The 17,704-nt window shown below is 57.0% G+C and overlaps 1 protein-coding gene across 1 annotated transcript in view; it reads right to left on the bottom strand.

Moving 5' to 3' along the window:
- ITPR3 (inositol 1,4,5-trisphosphate receptor type 3) overlaps nt 1-15,793 on the bottom strand; it is a gene marked incomplete at both ends in the record, with an annotated part of 36,883 nt that extends 21,090 nt beyond the window's left edge. Inside the window, 11 exons of the mRNA XM_079546492.1 lie at nt 110-252; nt 804-854; nt 1,994-2,089; nt 2,274-2,420; nt 3,309-3,392; nt 3,513-3,611; nt 3,735-3,893; nt 4,046-4,132; nt 5,860-5,981; nt 9,281-9,351; nt 15,705-15,793. Coding sequence (XP_079402618.1) covers nt 110-252; nt 804-854; nt 1,994-2,089; nt 2,274-2,420; nt 3,309-3,392; nt 3,513-3,611; nt 3,735-3,893; nt 4,046-4,132; nt 5,860-5,981; nt 9,281-9,351; nt 15,705-15,793 — 1,148 coding nt within the window. The remainder of the gene's footprint in view (nt 1-109; nt 253-803; nt 855-1,993; nt 2,090-2,273; nt 2,421-3,308; nt 3,393-3,512; nt 3,612-3,734; nt 3,894-4,045; nt 4,133-5,859; nt 5,982-9,280; nt 9,352-15,704) is intronic.
- Nucleotides 15,794-17,704: the final 1,911 nt, after the last annotated feature.

Here is a 17,704-nt window from a genome sequence, read left to right as displayed (position 1 = left end):
TGAGCGCACCCAGCAAAGCCCCTCCGGGAGCAGACTGGGCCCCAGCGCAGCACACGATCAACCCTCCCTCTCTATTTCAACCCCTCCATGCTGGCACATGCTCACGTACCGTGGGACAAAGGAATCTGTCTTCTGCAGCGTGGTGGGGTCCAGCTCGAAGAGGGAGGCGATGTCGTTCCCGTGGGGCACGGCCACCAGCCGGTACTTGATCTTCTCCCCCGTGTTCCTGCGGCTGGAGCGGCTGCTCCCCCCCTGCAGCAGGGAAACTGCTCTGAGCCAGGCGTGGGGTGACCACCCCACTGAGCCCGGCCTCCCTGCACACATGGCATCGGAGGACACACAGCAGCAACGCTCAGGGCAGAAGCTTTTGCTCAGATGCTGGGCTGAGCCTTGCAGCGCAGAGACGGAGGGGCTGCAAGAGCACAAGCACGGCACGAGGCCACCCCTTCTCCAAACCTCACTAAGGGCAATGAGAAAAAACCCCTGCAAGTCCAAATCACTCTTCTACCAGCGCTTCACTTGCACACCCCCGTGGTCTGGTGATCCAACATGCACTGGGACCCCTCCAACAGATGTGGGTGGGGTCCCCTCGCAAGCGGGACATGGGGATGCTACTCTGCGGTGCGGGATGTGGGGTGCTCTGCTGGGCAGCCCTGCGGTGGGGCAGCCACCAAGCAGGACTCAGCAGCATAGCACAGGCCCTCTTGTGGAGCATTTCCCTGTTTTCAGGCAGAATCTAAGAGGCAGCGTGGTTTCAGGCAGCGGCAGCAGCATTTCTGCTAGCGAGGCTGCACACAGCTCACCGTGGGCGCTGCTTTGGGCTCAGCCACGTCTCCTTTATAACTTGGGTTTTCCTGAAAAGTTAAAGAGGGAGATGAAAGACAGCTATCAGCCCTCCCCCTCGGCCCCTCCAAAGCCCCGAGTGTGGGGTGTAGGCCCTGTTCCTGCCTTGCTTCATCACAGTGCGGAGAGGAAACCTGCCCAGATGGGGCTGGAGGACAGGACCCATCCCCAGTGCAGAGTGCTCCAGCCCCATGAGAGAAGAGAGGGAGAGGCTGAGCCCTGGCTCACAGCTGGGGCTCTGCACTGCAGCAGGATGAGCTCCTGCTGGGAATCCCTTGAGGCCCCAGGCTGGGGTCTCGCTGAGCAATGCAAGCCAGGCAGCAGCAGCCTGAGAGGAGATCTTCTTTCCTCCTCCGATGCCACCTGCATGCCTTATGGTTGAAAGTACACCAGTTCAGCAGCCATTTTGGAGGCAGACCTGCCAGTGGCAGAAGGGGCCCTGGGTGACTGCCTTTGGTCATCTTTTGCAATGCTGGAACACCTTTGGCATGGGATGCACCCAGCACCCTCAGGCACAGCCTTGCTCCCCTGGCAGCAGTCATATAAACCACATTCTTTAAGTGCAGAAACCCCTTTGCATCTTTATCAGGAGGCACTGAGACAATTAAATGGGAGCAAAAACCACCTGGCAGATGGTGTTTCCAGGCTCAGATTTTGTCCGTGCCTCCCCTAACATCCCGGCTAGGATACCAGAGGATGAGGAAGGGTAAAACTTGGTCAGGAAGAGTTAAACACAACCGGATGAGTTATCTCCTGCTTCCATCTCACAAGGTTGTGCTGGGACAGCTTGGCCCAGGGTGAGCAAACAGAGGAAAATCCCAGCCACCCCCCCACATCCCAGTTCTGTGTGCCAGGGTCAGAGGGAGAAGTGATGTTGGCAGTGCATGTAGCACTGCAGGGCAGGGGATTTTGGAGGGGACAAATGGGCAAATTCCGACATCGCTCATGGCCTCGGTGTCAGCATCTCTACCTGCAGGGGCAGAATGCTGCAAAAGCAAATGGGAGCAGAGCCAGGTGCTGTCCTGCAAATGCCCCCATGTCGTGGCATGAGGGGACAAGGCAAGACAGGACATCACTGCTCTAAGGGACGGTGCTTTTGCAGCCTCTCAAGACAGGGCATCTTTCTACACCTCTCTGCTTGCCCCCTTACCTCTGCTGCCAGGTAGTTGCCCGTGGCGAGGTGCTTGAAGCGGTACAAGCCATTCCAGTGCCCAGCCCCTCCTCGGCACGGGTCGTGGTGAACCACCTGGAAGGAGCAGAGGAGGGTTCAGAGTGGGGCTGCCCAAGCAAACACCCCAGCAACACAGATCCGTCCTACCTCAAAATGCCCACAAGTCAATAAACTTGGGTACGGACCCGAGACAGCTGGAGGGGCTGGAGGGGGGCAGCCTGCACTATGAAATCTCCCCACATCCCTCAGCCCCACTCACCTCCACCTCCCAGAGGGCATTGGAGCTGGTGGCTGAGGTGGCCGACTGCCGCAGGGTGGTGCGCAGGAAGACGTGCAGCTTGCCCTTGTACTCATCACAGGTCAGGAACTTCTCCTGCTCGGCGTGGAAGAGCCTCACCACGTCCCCCTGGCACCGGGATGTGACAGTGAGGACACAGAGGCAGCATTCGCTCCGTGCCCCATGGCTGTGGTTCACCTCCTGCAAGCCAGTGCAGCTCCTCCTCTGGCCCCACAGCCCTGCAAAGGGGCTGGGATCACCCACACGTGGCCCAGAGCAGGGTGCAGCTCCTGGCTGCAGGGCATTGCCAGCTCTTGCAGTTCTACCATCCTATACCCTCTGAATTGAGGGAAAGCACCTTGCACATGTACAGAGTGGTGGGGACATGGGATACCCTTACTCTGCAATGCCATCACTCTGTTTACTTGTGTAAACTGCTTCTCTCTGTTCCTACTCCCCACTTTGCACCTCTGGAGCAGGCAGAGGCTCCGCTCACCAATGCTGTCATGGCATTCATGCCCCAGCAGGAGGATGCAGAGGAAGCCAGGGATAAGCAGGCGCCTGGGGATGGGGATCTTCAAGGTCCTCACAATCAATATCCATCCAGCTGCTTCCTGGAGGACCTGAACAATAGCTCTGCAGGGAAAATTCCTTTCCCAGGCAGCAGCCAGCCCTGCTGCATGGCTTAACAGCTGAAAGCTGTCCCTGTGGCTAGAAACACTGCTGGCACCATGTGTGCCTCAAATTGTCCTCAAGAGACAACTTAATACAAGAAGGCAGATGGAAACCTGATGCCCTCTGGGGTACCTGCTGACAGTGGGTACTAAAATCCCCAATTCCAGCACACTGTTAGGTGCTCCAAGTGATGAATTCTCCTGCAAATCAAGATCCTTGAGGCATGCTGCCCTTGTCTCACTGCCAAGCAGCTATTTGCATGTCCTGCCTGACAAGGGACCAGCGTGGGGTCCTCTGACCCCATGGTGTCCCCATGGCCGGTGGCCAACCCTCCTTCCTTACCCCCTTCAACACTTCCTCCATGTGGTCACGGAACTGCATGAAGAGGTTGATTTTCCAGCTGGTGTTACAATTGACCGAGTTCACCTAAGGAGCAAGAGAATGAGGTCATGATCCCAGAGAGGGAAATGAAAAAGAAAGAAGAAAAGGGAAAAGGAAAAAGCAGGCAAGTTCTCCAAGCCAGGCCCTTTGCAGGCAGCCCCGTACCTCCTTGCAGCCTGCATTATCAGCGAGCTCATAGTTGCTGGCGTGCAGCGGCTGCCCAGCATTCACGGGGTTCAGGATGACTTTGTCTCCCACAACTACCTGGGAAGCAAAATGGGAACAGGGCACAGAGAATGAGATGGGCACCCGACAGGGAGGTGAGCCCTGTCAGGGCCAACACCAAGAACTCATCTGCTTTGGGGGAATTTCCAGCCCTGCGCTCACATTATCTCCGTTGCTCCTCAGCTTCCAGAAGGGTTGGATGAAGAGCCAGGAGCCTTCATTGCCGGTGGCATCCAGCGTCACCCGCATGGCGTTCTTCTCCAGCAGGGCTGGCAGCCGCTTGTTCACCGTCAGGTATTTGTTGCTCTTCATGTGCAGGAGCTGAGGAGGCAACCACCAGCGTGAGATCCCAGGGCTGGACCTCCAGCAGGGACACGGTGAGCCCCTTCCCAGCAGCCGCCCAACTTGCAGTCGCTGGATCTGAGTGTTTTCCCACCAAACCACCGACCAGCACAGCCCAGGGCCGCCCATACCTGTATGACGCTGCCATATTTCACCACGTCCCCGTGCACCTTCTTGTTCTCCGTCTCGTTCTGCTTCTGCTCCATCTGGGCTGCATGCTGAATGCCAAAAGGAGAAGAGCTCATCATGGTCACAGCCTCCTGTCCCTGGTGTGAACCCTGGGGAACCACCTGCACCCCGAGATATAGGAAGTGCAGGGGACACCTCCTGCTGTCCCCCAGGACCACCATCCAGAGCCATAAGATGGTTCTCAGCATCCGAGGGCTGAGCCCAGCACCTTGCTGTGGCCCTGCACAGCCACATGAAGCCTATGCAAGCTTTAAAATTTGCACAAGCTTCTCCAGAATTCCCCAATATGGGGCAGCATCCCAAAGGGACCTGGGGACGAGCGATGCTTCCACCCAGCAGGGCTGCTGGTACCAGAGACTCCTGGCAGCACCCCAACAAGCATGCAATAAAAGAAAGCTCCAAGTAGGCAGAGCCATTCCTGGAGCTGGTGGCAGGTCTGTGCCTGCCTTGGTGGATGTGGAGAGGTCCACATTGGCCAAAACACCCAAGAACTATTGTAATTGCTTGGCCCTGCTTGCAGCAGGCTGAGCCCACCAGCCACTCTCCAAACCACAGGTATTTTCTATGGCAGCTTTGGCAGTGGAAGGGGAGCTGTCAGCATGCACAGAGCAAGGCAGGAATCTGTTTCTGGGGACACAAGGGTGCAGCATCAGCCCTATGCAGCTGGGATGGGAAACCACAGTGAGGGACGGGGCTGGGGAAGCATCCATTCCTGTCCATCCTGCTGCGGTCTGCACCCTGCAGGAGGATGGGGTGGGTGGTCTACAAGGACAAATTCTTTTCTCACTGAGTGGGAATGGGCTGCCCTGAGTCTGTAGGGCAGTCTGTCCATGTGGGGACAGAGGCATCAGGGATGCGCACTGGGGTTGGCAGCCCCAGAAGCGTCAGGAGAAGGACAAAAGCCTCCATGGAGCTCAAGCCTGCACAGCAGCACAGGTAGCACCTTGCTGAGCCCAAAGCGCAGCATCAGGCGCAGCGGGATGGAGCAAGGAAATCACAGGACCTCTTGAAGAGAAATCCAAAGCAAGGTTCAATCAATCAAGCTCGGAAATGAGCCTCTCCGTCCAGCCATGGCCAGTGCAGCTGCCAACATGACAGGCCCAGCAGAGCAGGGATCTGTGTAGCTGTGTGCATGGTCATGGCAGTGCTGACCCTGTCTTGGTGCCTCCAGCCCTGGCCGGATGCTGCCTCAGCCCTCACTCAGCAAAGGCAAAACTGGGGGAGCACAGAGGCCCGGCTCGGAGCCCAACGAGATGACTTAATGAATCCTGCCTGAGCTCCACTTCTATGAATCATCCTCAGGGCCTTGCCAGCTGTCTGAGGAGATTATGCAATGTTTAAAATGGGCCTTTTCCAAATCTTATGGAAGTCAACAGGAGCCTTTCGCTTCCCCAGCCCTTTGGAGCAGGTCCTGCTCGTAGCAGCTCCCCCTGCTCCTCTGCTATGGGGCTGAGACAGCACAGGGCTGGGCATGGCCAGACAGATGCCATCCCTCACCCCAGCATCTCCTCCTCCCCACAGCTCAGTCCCTCTGTGCAGCTCTGCCCCGGGACAAAGATCCACAGCAAGAAGAGGGCAGTGGGACAGCAGACGGACATCTGAATACAGCAAAACCCAGATGGTCCTGGCTGGCCGTGCAGCTTTCCAGGAAGCAAAACACCAGAGGATTTGCACGGTGAGAGGTTTGGAAGCCGACCTCTGCTCAGGGACTGCTCACAATTGGATCCCAATGCTGGTAGCCATGAGCTCCGCTCACCTGGAGCTTCTGCAGCAGCACCACGTCTGCGATCTTCTCCTTATCCTGCTTGGTCTGCTTGGCCTTCCAGTACTGCTTCTGGGCGGAGTAGCGGTTCATGGGGCACACTTTGAAGAGGCAATCTGGGAGGAGAGGAAGGCGAGCATCAGCTGCATGGCCTCACAGTGTCCTCCATGGGACCAGGGAGGAGCAGCACTGCTCCAGGCACTGCTCCCATCCCTGCAGTGCTCTCCATTCCCCCAGCAACAAGGCAGGCTGGCAGAGGGTCACACTGCCCACACATGAGCTGCAGATCAGAGAAAAGTGAAATTCAGCAGTGACTCCACTTCTTGGAGCAGCAATAAAAGCGTTCCCATCGGAAACAGCCTTGTAATTCGGGGAGGAAAGCTTCATGGGGAGAAAATGTATTGATGAGGCACAGCTGGGCTGCACAAGGAGCAGATCCTGCTGGGAGGAGGAGCGCAGGCTGCAGGACTGGGATAGGAGCAGGCCGTCCCACAGCCCTGATGTCCCACATCCCTGCAGGATGCTGTTCCCATGGTGAAGTGCCACCAGGACACACCAGCTCCACAACAGTCCTGTGACTGCTCACAGCTCAGTGGGCAGTGCTGGAAGCTCCAAACAAGGGCTTCACAAATTGGTGCTGCAAACAGCTGCAGGCCCACCCTAAAAGAGACAGTTGGGTGATGCAGAGGACACGGGTCTGGGTCCTCCCAAACGCTGGCAGTGTGGATGGAACCTGCAGAGTGCTCCAGTTTGGATGCTTTTCCCCACCATGCTGTGGTCAGGACAGACGTCCAGGACCAGGCTTTGTGAATCAAAGCACAGAGCAGCTCTCTGTGGAAATCAGGAGACTGCAGCTGCACTGTGAGCCCTGATTCGGGTTGGAAGCTGTGTGGGGATGGGGGCAGGAAGGGACCCTCAGCCTGGGTCATCCGAATTACGCCTGAAATAGCAGCGCAGAAACTTCAGACACAAAAGGAAAAATCACTTCCATCTCTGGCCCCGCTCCCGGCTTGCTGGCAAGCACGTATTTATTTACCTGGGAGTGACGAACAAACAAGCCCAGAGCACAGTTCTCACCGGCTCGGGATGCTGGTGAGAAGCCAAGTTTCACATTTCGTTTTACAGGTCTGTTTGCTAATGGCATGTCCTGTGCCAGGGAGGCTTTGTGATGCTGGGCTTCTAATCGGGGACTCAGCGCAGCTGCTGCAATGCCTGGCTGCATTCTCCCACTGCCTCCCAGCAGCACCACAGGGCCACCTGCAGCACCTTGTGTTGTTTTCATTAAATTGCTAATTAGGTTGCAAAAGGACCTGGTGCAAAAGAGAAACTGAGCAGGGAGGGAAGAGATCTAACGTAGCTATTAAGAGATAGACGCAAATCAAACCCCTGGCTGCTTGCACTCCCTGCATGCAGAGCTGCTCGACCTCCCTGTCCCTTAGCAATGTGTTGCAAGGAGGGAAACTGAGGCACGGAGTTGGCTGCACAGAGGAAAGCTCCAAAGAAATTCTTGTTGGAATCTGGAGTTTTGGGACCCTGAAACTGAGTACCAAGGATCTTTTTCAAGATGGATGGTGGGCTTAAATCCTGCTGAGTGCAGGACTGAGACATGCTATTTGCTTCTTCCTGATGTACCAGAATGTAAGGCTGGGGAAGAAAACAGCAATGAAAGGCTCCTCGATGGGCTTGGACATTTCCAAAAACCGTGTAGGTCTGTAGGAGAAAGGCCCCATGCCCCTCACCATGCCCCAAACCCACTGAGCAGCGTGGGAGCTGAGCTGGGAAGGGCAGGGTCCAGCCGCAGGATATGGGGATGGCAACAGCCCATTACAGCCCTCTTAAGCCTCTTGCTGCTGCAGCAGGGAAACCGCACCAGCCAGTTGTTTTTACCTCCCTCGCAGTGATAGCTATTGAGAAGGCAAACCGCTCGCTTTCCGGCCATTAAAACAAGCAGCTGGATATCCTGATAGGGTTTGCATGGAGCAGGGCTGAACCCAGAGCAGACCTGAGTCTGGAAAAGAGATTCAGCACCCACCCACATCCAGGAAGGGAGACGCTGTGGCTGCTGGGACCAGGGGAAGGACTGGGGGTTTGCCATGGCTCCCGGCTCTTCCCAGGTGAAAGTCCATCAAGAACAGAGAAGCTGTGGGGCGTGTCAGGGCTGTGGGGCTGGCAGATGTCCTGGGAGCTGGCTCCATGCACAGAGGAGGGGCAAATGGTCCTAAGGAGAGGGAGGTCACTGCTCGGCAGAGGGGACAGCACCGGCAGGGCGCTCCGCTGTAGGAAGGTAAAGACGCCCACGGAAGGGGCTGGGGCAGGATGCAGGGTGGGTAACCAATATTTAAAGAGCTGCTTTTTTTTTGGGAAAGGGGGTCTGAAATTATGGTACCTGGTGTAAAATGAATGGCTGCCATAAACCAAACCTCAAATCCAGCAGCGTGAGCACTGGCTTGGGGGGTTTCTCAGTGCACAGCAATGTTTCATCCCCTAACTGCCACGCCATCCACAGGGCGCTCTGGGCATTCAGCCCATCTGAGATGCTCTTTGGGACACAACCTTTCTCCTGTGTTTCGCATGGGGCAGCCAGGCACAAGCATAGCAGTTCCCAGGTAGATGCAGCACTTGGTGCAGCAGTTTGCTCCCTGCACAGCCCCAGGGTCACACTGCATCACCACTCAGCCCCAGGGCTTGCAAAGCTGGGGAGGCAGGAGCTGCTCCCTCCAGCAGCCTCTCTTAGCTTCCCATCTGTCCCAGCCCTCCACTGACTCACTCCTTTTCCACCTGGACTGGCCATCACGGCCCACTCCTGCTCAGGGTTGCCAGCACAGGAAGCAGCACAGCCCCGAGGAGACAGCCCAAAACGTGACCACTGAGGATGGGGAAGGATTCACCATCTCGCCCTGCATGCCTTGTAAAAGAGCGGCTTAATCCCTTGGCTCACTCTGAGGTGCAGCCAAGCACAGCAGATGTAATTAGTACTGAGTGAGAACAGACCTGCCTTGCAATAGTTTGTCTGTTTCAACTGCAACTCTCTCTGTTCCCTCCTGGGCCCTTTCTTCCCTCTCTGTCCCCTGCTCGCAGCCAGGTGATGCTGCCAACATCCTTAAGGATGTGTTTAGGCACAGTCAGACCCACCTTTGCAGAGGACAGCCTCCAGCCACCTCTGCTCCTTAGGGCTGTGGGGTCCCAAGGACCATCCTACTTGGGAGCAGTTCCAAGAGAAGCATAAATGCTCCCAGAAGCAAAGAGAGGATGGTCAGTGGTTTGGCCAAGTGGTGGCCTACAGAAGCTGCCTGAAGTCCTTTGCAAGCAGCACCTCCCAGCTTTGGCGAGCTGGGTCTGCAGTCCCCACCCCTGGCATGGATGCTCAGTTGTTCCCAAGCAGTGACAGGACTGCCCCAACCTGGCCCCATCTCACCTCGAAACTTCTTGGGAGGGTTGTCCAGGTCCCCAGCTGCCGGCTCCACCACACACCGGTCATCCACCAGCCTGCAGGACAGAGCAGGAGCAGAGCTTGAGAAGAGGCAGCAGCAAGGCTCGAGCAAGCAAAGCAGCAAACACACATTGGCTCCAAAGCATCCAAACTCATGTCTTCTGTTTTCTACCCCTTTGCACTCTACCAATATTCAGCACGATGCTCAGCTCCAGCAGCCATTCCTTGGCACCTGCCTTGAATGCATCTCATTGCTCCTTGTTCACCATTGTCCCCCAGGTGATACTGATGGGTTTTTCCTTATGGCCCCTTTGGGCAAACACAGCAGCACAGCACTGAGCTGCGTCCTGGGGCCTTTGCTCAGCGATCCATACTGGAGGCTCTGACACCCTCACTCTGCAGGAGCGGATCCTGCTGTGCCCAGCAGAGCCAAATCTGCCTTGGGGTGAGGGCACTGTGCACAAGCAGGCTGCTGCCTGGGCCAGGGGTGGGGATGCTGCCCACAGCTTCGTGCTGCCATCAGTCTGGAAATCTGTGATGAGTTCAGCTTTCACATAATGGTTCTCCTTTCTCAGCTGGGAGCTAACCCTATGGATGCACAGGCTGTAAACTGCTGCAGGAGGTGGCACGGCCCCTGAAATTATTATTATCTGATTGGAGGTGCTGGCTCTACCCATCAGACACAAAGAGCTCTGTGCTTCCTCCCTGCCACCCTCCTCACTTCCCCAGACTCCTGCAGGGTCAGCTTTGCACACTGAGGACCTTCCCTGCAAGTTCAGGACATCGCTGCAATGTCACTGAGACCAGCAAAGCCCGGGCAGACACCAGGCATCCCTCTGCTTGGCCCCAGAGGCCCGAGAGCCAGCAGGCGTCGGGTTCTGCAGGAGGTTGAGGCTTTCAAGGGAACACACTGCAGTGGTGGGACAGGCTGGACCCGCTCGTCTGCTTTCTGCCAGCCCCTGGGAAGTAAGGCAAGGAGAGAAACCGCGCTGTGCCTGGGGCGAGGAAATGAGCAGCGTGCCCCCACCTGAGTCTGGGCTGCTGGGAAGCGTGTGCAGGAATGCAGCAACTACGCAATCACGAGGGAATGCAGAGCTGGGGACAGGACAGGTGCAGTGGGCATGTGGCACCGCACTGCCCTGAGGACTCGATGCAGCCGACAAACACAGCAAAGTGCAGCTGGAGCTGAGCATGTCGTGCTGCAGAGGGCTTGCAACAAGAAAAATCCCACTTGCAGCTCCAGCTGCTCTCTGGAGGAGGGGAAAATTCCTCTCCTTCGCTCGGCAGAGAGGAATTTGGCCTCAGCACTGATGGATTGGGACCCCAGGGACCCTGGTGCTGCTGCGTCCTTGGCAGTAGAGCTGGAGCAGCAGCCAATGTCCCAATGCACGGCCCAGAGCACAGCGGGACCTCTGCTTTCACCTTCTATTAGGACCCCAAAATGCAGCCAGGCCTTGTGCTGCAGCACTGGGCGTCGTGGTGCTGCCAGGAGAGAGGTTTGCTGAAGCTGCAGCTTCTGGGGCTCGTGGGGGATTCAATTTAGCTTTCAAGTAAAGAAAGAAAATCAATCTCTCGAATATTTTTGGTGGCAGCAGCAGTTTAATAACTATGAGAAAAGATCCAGATTTTGGACAATCAAAACGCATGAGGTTTTGATAAGCGGACATCGGGTGTTTTGCTAGGCAGGGTTTGGCTCACACGTGGTGGGGTGCTGGGCTCCCCAGCTGGCCCCTTGCTTCCACAACGACTGGGAAGGAGCTGGGACTGTCCCCATGCTGCTGTGGGCATTTGGGACAGCGAGAAGGGTGGCAAAGAGGGAACAAACCCTCTCACGTATCTCACTGAGCAGGAGATATGCAAAGCCTCAGCCCAGCCCAATGCCAGCTGTAGGCTCTTTCGGTTTCTATTACTCTGCAGTGCTGCCTGGCACACATACTGCCTGAGTCAAATGAGAGCTACGTAGTGCAGCAACAGCCCTCAGTGAGTGCCTGATTCAATTCCACCACCCCCTACAGGAGCAGAAGGGTGCCTTCATTTTTGCTCTTTAAAAAAACGTTCAATATCTAAGTTCTCCACCATGTCTAAAGGTCTCCAAGGAAGCATCTGACCCACGCAGCCCATTTTCAACACAGGAGCTTTCTACAGGTGCCAGCTCCATCTCCTGCAGCTTCTGCACCAAGTGCCACCACTGTGCCACGCAGCAGTGCAGACAGCGACCTGCCAAGCTGCAAGTCTTAATTAGTTAATGACCCCAGAGCAGTTTCTGTGTCTTTAATGCTCCAATTACACACTCTGCAGGAATGCAAAGTATTATTTTTCTTTAAGTGATACTCCGGACTAGCATTATTCAGTTAAGAATTGCTGAAAGCAGAAAGGATCCTGACACGGTGGACATGAGTCACCTGGGTTGCTGCTGGGGCTGGGACGTGCTTCCCCCAGCGCCACGCAGAGCTCCCTGTGCTATCAGAACTGTGGGGCTGCTGGCTTTCATTTCCCAGGTGCTAATGAGAGAATGCCATCGGTGTCTGATCCCCTGGAGGAAGACATTGTAGGCTGAGAGCACTGCTGCAAACCTTGTGCTTTGCAGCTTCGAGGCGCTCTGGGATGTGATCCTGCAGCCCTGCATGCTGCTGCCCACAGCGCGTGCGAGCATCTGGTTAGCTTTAAGCCCTGCAGCAGTTCCAGCAGGGCTTTCTGCATGCTTCCAAACCGAGCACAAAGTGATTCCTTGGCCACCAGCCAGCACGAGGCAGAGCCTTTTGCTGGAGGTCAGGGGAAGCAGCTCTTCCAGCACTGCAATCTGCGGCTGCTGGACACTCCTGACACCCCCGGGGACAGCAGCCGGCTGGGGCTGTCCTGGAGGAGAGGAAGAGGAGGAGAGCAGAGCTTGCCACCAGGCACGGGGCTGGGTCAGCCTCTCAGGCTTGGGATGGGCACAATGCCCACGGGGCGGCCATCCTGGCAGTGCAAATGAAGCAAAAATAAAGCAAGTGAGCCACAAAAATGCAGCCTTGCCCCCGCTGTCCCAGCACCACGAGGATGCTGCTGTTGGCTTGGCGAGTGTCTCCTCCCCATGTCCTGACCCAGTGTGGCTGCAGCTGCCCTTTCACCAGCTGTGTTTCCCTCAGCTGCTCCACCTTGTACATCCACCTGCAATCGCAATTACAGCTATCAAAGGTGTTGTTTTATGCTAAACAGCCAACTGCCATCCGGGCGGGTTTGCCACCTCTGCCAGTCCCTGAGCTCCTCGGATGGCAGGGACAGGGCAGCTCAATCCCGAGCAGCGTCTCACTGCTTCTGGTTGGCTCCTGCCATTCGGTGCTGGCCCAGCAGGGACACAAGCCGAGATGGGGACATCGCTGGCTGTGGTTTTCCCAGGGCACACAGCATCACCACATCCACCAATGGAGCAGGAACCAAAGCAAGGTCTCCCAGCCCTCCCCCCTGCCTGGCACTGGTTTGCTTGGTATAGATGATGCCCACAGAGCACTCCACCACAGCAGCTGTGTCCCCATTCCAGACCCAGTTCCAAAACTTCCTGCTCCCTTAGCACAAAGTCCCCAGGAGGTACCTGTGATTTCCTCTGAACACAAAGCTGTTGTTTCCTCAGACACCCTCAACCTGCAGCAGCGAAGCCTGGGCAGCCCTGCAGAGCCCTTCCCTGCCTCAAAGCAAGCTCAGAAGGCAGATGAGCCAACTCTGGGTCCCACATCTCCATGCACCTCCTGGGCAGCTTCCCATGCCCCAAACGTGCAGCCCTGCAGAGCCCTTCCCTGCCTCAAAGCAAGCTGTCCCACTGCCCCCAGCTCTGCAAAACGAACGCGTTGCTCCCAGGGCACTGAACCAAGGGATGAGACCTCGATCAGCTCCTGCCCCATGCTTCTCAAATAGCCTCCTCCTATTTGTTCCGTCTTCAACATCTGAGCATGTTTGGGTATTTTGGCTCGGCGTTCCCCCATCTTGCTGTGAGCACACAAGCACTCCCCACCCTGCAGTGTGATGTTTTTCCTCCTTCAGAGCAAACACCCACTGCGGGTGCGGGAGGAGTGCTTTGTGCCCCCACTGTGAGTGGGGCTGGGAGCAGAGGTGGAGGACAGCCGGGGGGCTGCTCCTGCCCCAACCACTCCAGAAAGTCCCCCTGGATGCGTGGAGAAAGGAAACCACTTTAACAAAACTTAAGGCTTAGTGTTGATAAGCGGCCTGGTTCTGCTTCCCTGCTGCTTTCCAGAGCATCCCACTGACAACGAGAAGCAGGGCTGCTGGCTCCCAACATCCCCCCCTGCCAGGGTACCATCACGGCTCAAAAGGCTGCTAAGAGCCTGGTGAGATCCCATAGATGGTGGGACTGAGCAGTGAGCAGCCTCATGTGCTGGCTGGTCCCATTCTGCAGCAGGGCATTGCCCTGGGCTGGTGACAAAAGACTCTCCCACTCACTGCTTCTGACCAGAACCAGCAAAACACTGGGCTTACTGGCCTTAACGCAAGGCACGGGCTGCAGAGATAGACACTGCTTCAGACCGAGTGTTTTGCAGCCATATCCATCCAAGAAGAGCTTGTGGTGGCTCCAAACACTGCTGCATCCCAAACGCAGACAGAGCCCTGTGCATCCTGTAGCAGCACCTGCAAGCACCACTGGGTTTGTATTTAGGTGCCATTTAGACCCACATCATCCAAGAAACCCCAAAGAAATGCACTTGGGAAGAGCTCACCTCCCCCACCAGGCTGCTGGCACAGGGAAGCCCCAGCACCAGAACATTGGGTGCACGCCCTAACAGAGCACCTGGAAACTCTACATCATCCCATAAAGATCCCACCACAGACTCCCCCACCCCAAAACCTCTGCCATAGGGGAGGAAAGATGAAGGGAGCCCTTCTGGCAGGATGCTCAGCCGGGCACGCAGCACCCAGCTGGGGCTGGCAGAGCTATTTGCCTTGCAAATGAACCAAATAAGGTCCCAAGCAGGCAGCAGCAGGGTTGGGGAGAAGCACTCTCAGTGAGTCACCCAGTCCATTATCACAGGAGTGATTTAAGGTGCGGTTGGGTCTCCCAAGTCATGGGGCAAACAGGAAAACAGAGGGTGGGAAATAACCCAGAGAAAACAGAGCCCTGGGAAAAGCGGGTCCAGCAAAAGCCACAGAGGGGCCTGGGAGCACAAGCCTGCCTTCCAGATGTGTATAAGCAGGACTAGAGAAGCACCCTGCAGAAAAGTGAGCCAGAGCTACAAAGGGATTGGAGCCTGAAAGTATCTCAACATCTCTTTGTTTGGCTCCTTGCATTCCATTGGGACATGCTGCGTGGGCTAATAACCAGTGCTGGCTCTGCTGGAGCTCCTCCACCTCCAATCTCACCACCAGGACGGGAAGGCGCTGAGCACCGAGCACACAGACCCCACCACAGAGACCAACCCCAACGGGACATCGGGCTGAGGGCTGAGCACAGCGCTGCTGCATCCCACACCCAACGTCAGCACCGTACACAGCTGCACGCACGGGGTTTTGTGCCTGCGCCCACCAGCACAGCTTTGGGCAGCCTCCTGCTGCTGGCCGGGGCATGGCTCCAACGGGCATCATCCAAGAGGCTGCGTGTGCCCCACAGTGGGTGTGTGTACACGTGTAGGCGACGTATGAACGTCTCCAGTTCTACACAGGCATGTGGGAGCAAGTGCATTCAGCACAGATTATAGAGCCGGGCAGCTCCTGCCCCAGGAATCCCATCCAAGTCAGCATTCCTGCCTGATCTCAGCCTCTCCTACATGTACTGTGGGGCAAGTACTAGCACAGACTCACGTCCTAGAAGCAGCGTCAGGCTTGGTGCTCAGGGATGCAAGAGAGGTTTGGGTCCCTGCTATGTGCAGCCCAGGGGTTTTGCCCCAATGTTATTTTAACACGAAAGCAGCAGGGACAAGGGACAGGTCCCTGAGGTCGGGTTGCAAGATCCCCTTCTGTTCTAGCGTACCTGGGGGCTGCAAGGAGACAGCTCTGCCGTGCCCTGCTCCCCCCAGCCCCCAGCCCTCGAGATGAGCAGCAAATCCATCATTGCCTGGTGCCAGGACAGCAGCCTGTGGCCACACAAGGCCAGGCTGGGAACCCTCCTTCTGCCATCCACACCAAACCATCCCGATCAGCCTTATGCACAGCCCCACGGACCCTCCTGCTGTTCGAGCCCACCTTAACCCTCTAAAGATGGGAAAACAACTTCTGCCAACAGCTGCTGTGAGCTGCAGGGCCAAATCACGCCCTAACAGCAATGAACAAAAGCAAAGGGGATTCCATATCCTGCCCTCCCCACGTCCAACACCTGTAAAGGGGTTTCAATCCCTTCTTCCCACCCAGTTCAGCCTCGGCACTGCCTTCCCTTCCCCGCTCCCCCCAGAAGCAAACCCGCAGTGCCGGGACAGGGCTCACTCACCCCAAAGTGCTGATGAAACCATTGACGGAGCCCTCGGCGTACAGGGAGACGATGTCCCCGATGTGCAGGAAACTCGACATCTCATTCATGGTTGCCCTCGAGTCGGCACCGCGTCTCTTCTTCCCGACGTCACCTCCCCGGGCACGAATGCACCATGGAGCAAGCAGGGCTCAGGATCGTGCCCGGGGGCTCTCCCAGCCCGGCTCTCGCCCTCTGCCCCTCGCCCGTTCCCTGCGAGCAGCGGAGGGGAGCGGGACGCTCTCGCTCAACTTTTACATGTGCCGCGCAGGACTCGAGCCAAAGGAGCCGGGCAGCGGAGGGAGGAGGAGGAGGAAGAGGAGTGTGGGAGGAAGAGGCTCAAGAAGAGCACTGCATGAGATCTGTCCGGCTGTCCGTGCCTCCGTCTCCCCACAGCTTTCTACCTGCAGCCAATAGAGAGCAATCAGGAAGTCCTGCTCGAAAAAGCATGCAAATATTTTTGGCCTGGGAGGAGAACAGGAGCGGCACGGCAAGGGGGGGGGGGGGGGGGGGGCGTTGGTACCCAAAATGAGGCCCCACCCTCTGCTCCCCGCCTCCCAGCTTAGGGGAGCGTGGGCTTGGAGGGGAGGGAGGGGGTCGGCATCCCACTGCCGCCGGTCTCCGTGTCGCCGAGCTGGGGACGTGGGGCTCTCCGCAGCCAGGCGGAAGCGCTCTGAGCGTTGCCCGCACCCGCCCTGTGCTCACCCCGCCGTGCCGCTCCCGGGGTGCAGAGTTCCCCCCCCCCCCCCCTCCGCCTCCACTCAGCCCCGCTACGGGCTGCGGTTCTCCGTCCCGTGCCGGGCTGGGGGGCTGTTTGGAGATGGGGGCCCGCGGGGTGTTGCACAAAAGCGGAGAAAGGCAGCAATGCTCAGGGGAGGAGGCGGCTGCACTTTGCATCCACCGTCGAACTAAGCGCCTGGTGTAGCTGGGATGCGCCCGCTGCCCCCCGACCCATCGTGCCCTCCTGCCCCGCTGCTGTGACCGCCCAGCCCCCCCCTCCCAGCCCCATTTCTGCCCCCCAGGACCAGCACACGCAGCCTCCAGCCTCGCTCCTAAGGCACAAAGCCGCTTTTGGGGCAGCGCTCCTCCCGCACCACCGGCGGAGCCGGGGAAAGCCCCAGGTGAGGACAGGCCGGCTCTGGCTGGATTTTTCTCCCCCAGGCAAGTGCTTGTGGCAGGAAAATCCCTGGAGCCCAGCTGCCAGCAAGCCAGCCCCGTGCTGGAGCAGCTGCACCTCCTGCCACCTCTCCATCCCCCTTCCACCATCAACAAAACCTCCCCTTGTGCAATGCACGAGCTTTCCCCCTTCACCCCCAACTACCAGCCCCGTTCATTATGCCCACCCCCCTCATCACCACCGGTAGCTGAGAGCAGGAAGGACCACCCCTCCCCCCCGGTCCCCAAAGCCCCCCTTGGTGCCTGCAGCCCATCACCCAATGCACCAGGCTGGGTGAGCAGCTCTGGGCTCCCCGTATAACATCAGTGGAAAAGGAGCATGTCCTCAGAACATCTTCTGGACAGCACAGCTGCCCTAGTTCTACACTTTAATTAAAACTTGACTGCTGTGAAAACAATATTGGAAGGAGAAGGAAAAAAAAAACATGATGCATTTTCCTCGTTTATTTCTCTCTTGTCCTCTTTTTTTTTTTTTTTTCCACAAACAAGCACACAGGTTTCAGGAGCCTAAACCTTGCCCTAAATAGTGGATTTTATTTTTTTCCACAAGGAAACGGACAGGTCCCCTGGCAGAACAAAGGGGAAAAAAAATTAGTGCAATTCCTCTGGGGGAGATGCGAATCCAGGTCCATCAGGATTAGCTGCGTTTTCAGCACAGGACAAATTTAGAAGCCTTTATCTCAGGGCAACAGAGGGGGAAAAAAGAAGATCATAAGAAAAAAAAGTGCCGCTGCTAAAAGCAAATGAAGGTTTCAAAACAGGAGCTCAAAGAAAGCCCCAGTGGAATCAGAGGCCCAAACTCTGTG

The sequence above is a fragment of the Tetrao urogallus genome (genome assembly GCF_951394365.1).
Source record: "Tetrao urogallus genome assembly, chromosome: 24".
NCBI lineage: Eukaryota > Metazoa > Chordata > Aves > Galliformes > Phasianidae > Tetrao > Tetrao urogallus.
The sequence above is the reverse complement of the archived record's forward strand: the minus strand, read 5'-3'. Positions and strand labels throughout refer to the sequence as shown.